This window comes from Trypanosoma grayi (assembly GCF_000691245.1).
Source record: "Trypanosoma grayi strain ANR4 Tgr_1203_V1, whole genome shotgun sequence".
Classification (NCBI taxonomy): Eukaryota; Euglenozoa; class Kinetoplastea; order Trypanosomatida; family Trypanosomatidae; genus Trypanosoma; species Trypanosoma grayi.
The window spans coordinates 1-4,442 of NW_008826822.1; the positions used below are offsets into that span (position 1 = coordinate 1).

The window sequence follows — 4,442 nt, forward strand, 5'->3', positions numbered from 1 at the left end:
AGACAGGGAGGCAGAGAATGAGAAGCTGGCAGAGGATCTTGCGCAGAGGGAGGCAGAGAATGAGAAGCTGGCAGAGGACCTTGCGCAGAGGGAGGCAGAGAATGAGAAGCTGGCGGAGGACCTTGCGCAGAGGGAGGCAGAGAACGAGAAGCTGGCGGAGGACCTTGCGCAGAGGGAGGCAGAGAACGAGAAGCTGGCAGAGGACCTTGCGCAGAGGGAGGCAGAGAATGAGAAGCTGGCGGAGGGCCTTTCACAGAAGGAGTCTGAGAACGAGAAGCTTGCTGACGATCTGAATGAAATTGATTCTAAGCTGCGAGCAGCAATGGAGGCGTTGAATGCTGGTTCCAAGGATGGTGGTGACGCCGTTCACATGCTTGAGGGTTTTATGGAGAATGTGGCTGCAGCACGTGCGTCCGAGAGAGAGGCACTGGAAGCTTTGAGGGCTTCAGAAAATGAACTGGAAGAATTGAAGGTGCTTGCGGCTAACGAACAGGATAGGCTTAATGCCGAGGTGGGTTCGCACATAACGGAGAAGGAAAAACTGGCGGAGGACCTTGCGCAGAGGGAGGCAGAGAATGAGAAGCTGGCAGAGGACCTTGCGCAGAGGGAGGCAGAGAACGAGAAGCTGGCGGAGGACCTTGCGCAGAGGGAGGCAGAGAATGAGAAGCTGGCAGAGGACCTCTCAGACAAGGAGGCAGAGAATGAGAAGCTGGCGGAGGACCTTGCGCAGAGGGAGGCAGAGAACGAGAAGCTGGCGGAGGACCTTGCGCAGAGGGAGGNAGAATGTGGCTGCAGCACGTGCGTCCGAGAGAGAGGCACTGGAAGCTTTGAGGGCTTCAGAAAATGAACTCGAAGAATTGAAGGTCCTTGCGGCTAACGAACAGGATAGGCTTAATGCCGAGGTGGGGTCGCACATAACGGAGAAGGAGAAACTGGCGGCGGAAGTGGGTAATGTTAGGAAAAGGCTTGAGGAAGCCCTGGATTCTGTTGCCGGGTCACAGAAGGACGGTGAAGAGATTGCGAATTTGCGCCGTATGCTTAATGAGTCCGAGGATCTTATTGACAGCAAAAACGGGCAGCTTCACGTTCTCAATAAGCGCATTGAGGGACTCGTTGGAGAGCTCAATTCAAAGCGGGACGAACTGAGTCAGGTCATTGCGCAGTTGGACGACTTTGTGGCGAAGTTTGAGAAGGCTCGTGAGGGTGAAAAGGCGGCCGTTGAGAAGCTGGCTGCGCGAGATGAGGAATTCTGTGAATTGCAACTGGCAAGAGATGATGAGCGTGCCGAGCACGAGCGTGCTGTTTCGTTGATGCAAGAACAGTTGGAGCATCTTCGTGACCAACAATTAGAAAACGTTTCGGCGTTCGAGAAGTACCAGGGTGATTTGGCGGACCTTCGCGAGGCGCTGCAGGCTGCGGATGCTGCGTTAGCGGACAAAAACAAAGAGATTGACATCGTGCGGGAGCAGTTGATTGCGCAGCGGGAGGAGATAGTTTCGCAGCGGGAAGAAGCGCAGGCAATTGTGGATGAATTGGCCTCTGAGCGTGATAGAAAGTGCGAGGAGGTGAGCGACTCGTTGAAGAAGCTGGAAGAGTTTGTGGAAATGCTGCAGGAAGCCCGTGAATCGGAAGAAGAGGCGGTTCAACGCCGCGAAGAGGCGGAGAGGTCGCTTTACGATACCCAGAAGGAGTTGGAGAAACTCCGCTCTGTGCAGGCGCGGGAGGTCCCCCACGAGGAGTCGGAAGTGGGCGCACTGCGTGCTGCCTTGGATGAGGCGTACGACATGCACGAAGAGGCGGAGGTCGAGATAAAGAACCTGAAGGAGGCGGTGAGGCTGCTGATGGATGCGCTTTCGCATAACCAGGCGGCATTCAACTCGGCTTCGGGTGTTATAGAGGACGCCTGTGGTACACTAACGAAACTGGAGTAGATCTGCTCGTTCCCTTTTCAAATACCGCGAGACTACTGAGAATAAGGGCCTTTGTGGTCGCGATCGTAGAATTAGGAATTGGGTTTGTTCGTTTTTGTTTTTTGTTTCTCGTCTTTCCCCTTGGCGCGGAGCTTTCAACAAGGATGGCACTCGGTGTTCTCTATTCTATTCATGAATGAAGGTGAAAGGTGTTGCGTGTGTGTTTCTATTCTCCATTTCTTCCCTTTACTCTCTTTTTTTGGTGGGTCAAAATGCTAGGTTTATAGGATTCGCTATGCTTCTCTGAGCCAGGGTGGCAGGAAGGATTTCGGTGGCCTGGCGAGCGAGAACTGGTGTCACCGTGTGTGTGTGTGTGCAGGGGGAGGAGGAGGAGGCTATTCGTGCGTGGGCTTTGCGTCATTCACGAGTGAAAGAGACTGCTCCAATGCTGAAAAGCTTCTTCCTCCCCCACCAGGCATGAAGACGACAGAATGGGACGGTTGTGGACTATGTGCTATATATCCCCACTCACGTACTTCATCCTCTTGCAGTGGTGGGGGTGTATTTGGATTCATCTATTCCTAAGCAGCATTCCTGTAGTTTCATTCTCTGCGGATGGATTCAATGTGCTGCTTTATCGGAAGAAGGGAAAGATTGAGAAATATCAGTTTTTTTTGTTTGTTTGTTTGTTTGTTTGTTTTTGCTTGGCAGTTCGTAGTCATGGGTGTACTGCCACGGAATAATAGAAGCATATAGTTTACATGAACTCAGTGGGCCACTGCTGCTGCTGTGAGGCGTACCTTTCTTTCTCTCAAATTTGCCTTCTCATATCTTCTAGTTTATTTGCAATAAGAGGATTCGTCTCTGGCGCCGAATACAGAAGAAAAAGAAAACAAGACTCCTTGAACAAGATTTCCATCATCCAAGATGTCGGCACCTGGGCCGGTCACTCTTTTTCAAGGTAAGTTCAAGCTGAGCCGCCTCTTGGGCAAGGGAGGTTTCGGAGAGGTCTATGCTGGCGTGCAGGTCTCGACGGGAGAACCCGTGGCGGTAAAACTTGAACGCATCAAGGGCCGTTGCTTTCTCTTTCATGAGGCCCGCGTGATGCAGGACATTCAGAACTCCACACCCAATCGTGCCGCTCCAGGCATTCCGGAACTCAAGTATTTTGGTCAAGAAGGAGATTTTAGAATTCTCATCATGTCTATGCACGGGCCATCATTAGAGGACCTCCACGCAAACCTTGGACGATTCTCCCTAAAAACGACGGTGATGCTTTCGGATGAAATGATATCACGCCTGGAGTTTCTCCACTCCGTTGGGTATATACACCGTGACTTGAAACCAGATAATTTTCTGTTGGGTGTGGGGAAGCTTGCACGCCACATCTACTTGATTGACTTGGGCCTCAGCATTCGGCATCGCTCCTCGGATGGGGTACACCGCGAGATGGCGACTGGTAAGAGCTTCGTCGGTACCTCACGGTACGCATCCTTGCGCACACATCAAGGCTTCTCGCAGAGCCGCCGCGATGACATGGAGCAGCTGGTGTACGTTCTTATCTACCTCTACCGGGGCCACCTCCCTTGGTCAGGACTGCAAATCAAGGATCGTGAGGCGAAGGAGAAAGCCATTGGCGAAATCAAGCAAAAGTTAACAGCCGCTCAAATATGTTCCAAATGTCCCCGACAATTTGAAGATCTTTTAATTTATGCTCGCAAGATGGAATACACCGAGGGTCCGCAATATGAGATGTGTCGGATACTCATGTCGTCTGTTTTTGGCGCCATTGGACCAAATGTGAAGCACGACTACCAGTACGACTGGGTGACTGTAAGGATGAAGGAGAATGATTCCCATTACTTCATCCCCGAAACGAAGACAGGAGATAACAAGGTCAACGTAAAGAAAGAGAGTGAGCCAAATGAAAAGGATATACTGTTGAGCAGTGCAAAGGCGCAAGTCGTGTTCTCTGGTTTCGCCTCGAGAACATCTCAAAAGGCCGCTTTGGTAAACGAAAAGTGAAATCTCGTGACAGTTACGTGTGTAAGTATGTGTGTGTGTGTGTGTGTGTGTTTCTCCTTAAGTGGAATGAAAACCAGAAGTTCGCTTCTGTCGTTTTCTCTTTTTTTTTCTTGCTTTCACCAGGTGTCTTCTTTTTTTAGTGGCCTTATTCTTTTGCTATGCTGTTGGTGATTTTTGAACTTCCTCTTTGTTTGTTTTTCGCCTCCACTGCGCACTGATACGCGCAACCGTGCCGTGGCGAGCACCTATACTACCACTGAATATCTGAACGTGGATGGCGTGAAGACCGACGAAGAAAAAAAAAATGTACGCCCCTTTCCCGTATGTATTGTAAGCGGGAGTGCACACAATACGGTGTTGGCAAGCCTTTGCCGATTCATTGCTATGTGGCATGTCCTTCTGGTCCCAGTTGCCTCTTGTTGGAACACGTTTTGTTTCCTTTCATTCTCACGCTGACCCACCCCCTCTTTACGTTTCGTTTTCTTTTTTCTTTTCTTTTTTTTTTTT

At 50.7% G+C, this 4,442-nt stretch overlaps 3 protein-coding genes across 3 annotated transcripts; all 3 read left to right on the forward strand.

Moving 5' to 3' along the window:
* Positions 1–322: 322 nt before the first annotated feature.
* DQ04_12031000 (myosin heavy chain) lies at positions 323–847 on the forward strand (the record flags this gene model as incomplete). The annotated part of the gene is made up of 1 exon (XM_009316664.1): positions 323–847. One exon carries the CDS (start codon positions 323–325, stop codon positions 845–847), a length of 525 nt encoding a protein of 174 aa, XP_009314939.1.
* Positions 848–1,034: 187 nt separating this feature from the next.
* DQ04_12031010 (putative myosin heavy chain) lies at positions 1,035–1,931 on the forward strand (the record flags this gene model as incomplete). The annotated part of the gene is made up of 1 exon (XM_009316665.1): positions 1,035–1,931. One exon carries the CDS (start codon positions 1,035–1,037, stop codon positions 1,929–1,931), a length of 897 nt encoding a protein of 298 aa, XP_009314940.1.
* Positions 1,932–2,837: 906 nt separating this feature from the next.
* Positions 2,838–3,935, forward strand: DQ04_12031020 (putative protein kinase, putative,casein kinase I; the record flags this gene model as incomplete). The annotated part of the gene is made up of 1 exon (XM_009316666.1): positions 2,838–3,935. One exon carries the CDS (start codon positions 2,838–2,840, stop codon positions 3,933–3,935), a length of 1,098 nt encoding a protein of 365 aa, XP_009314941.1.
* Positions 3,936–4,442: the final 507 nt, after the last annotated feature.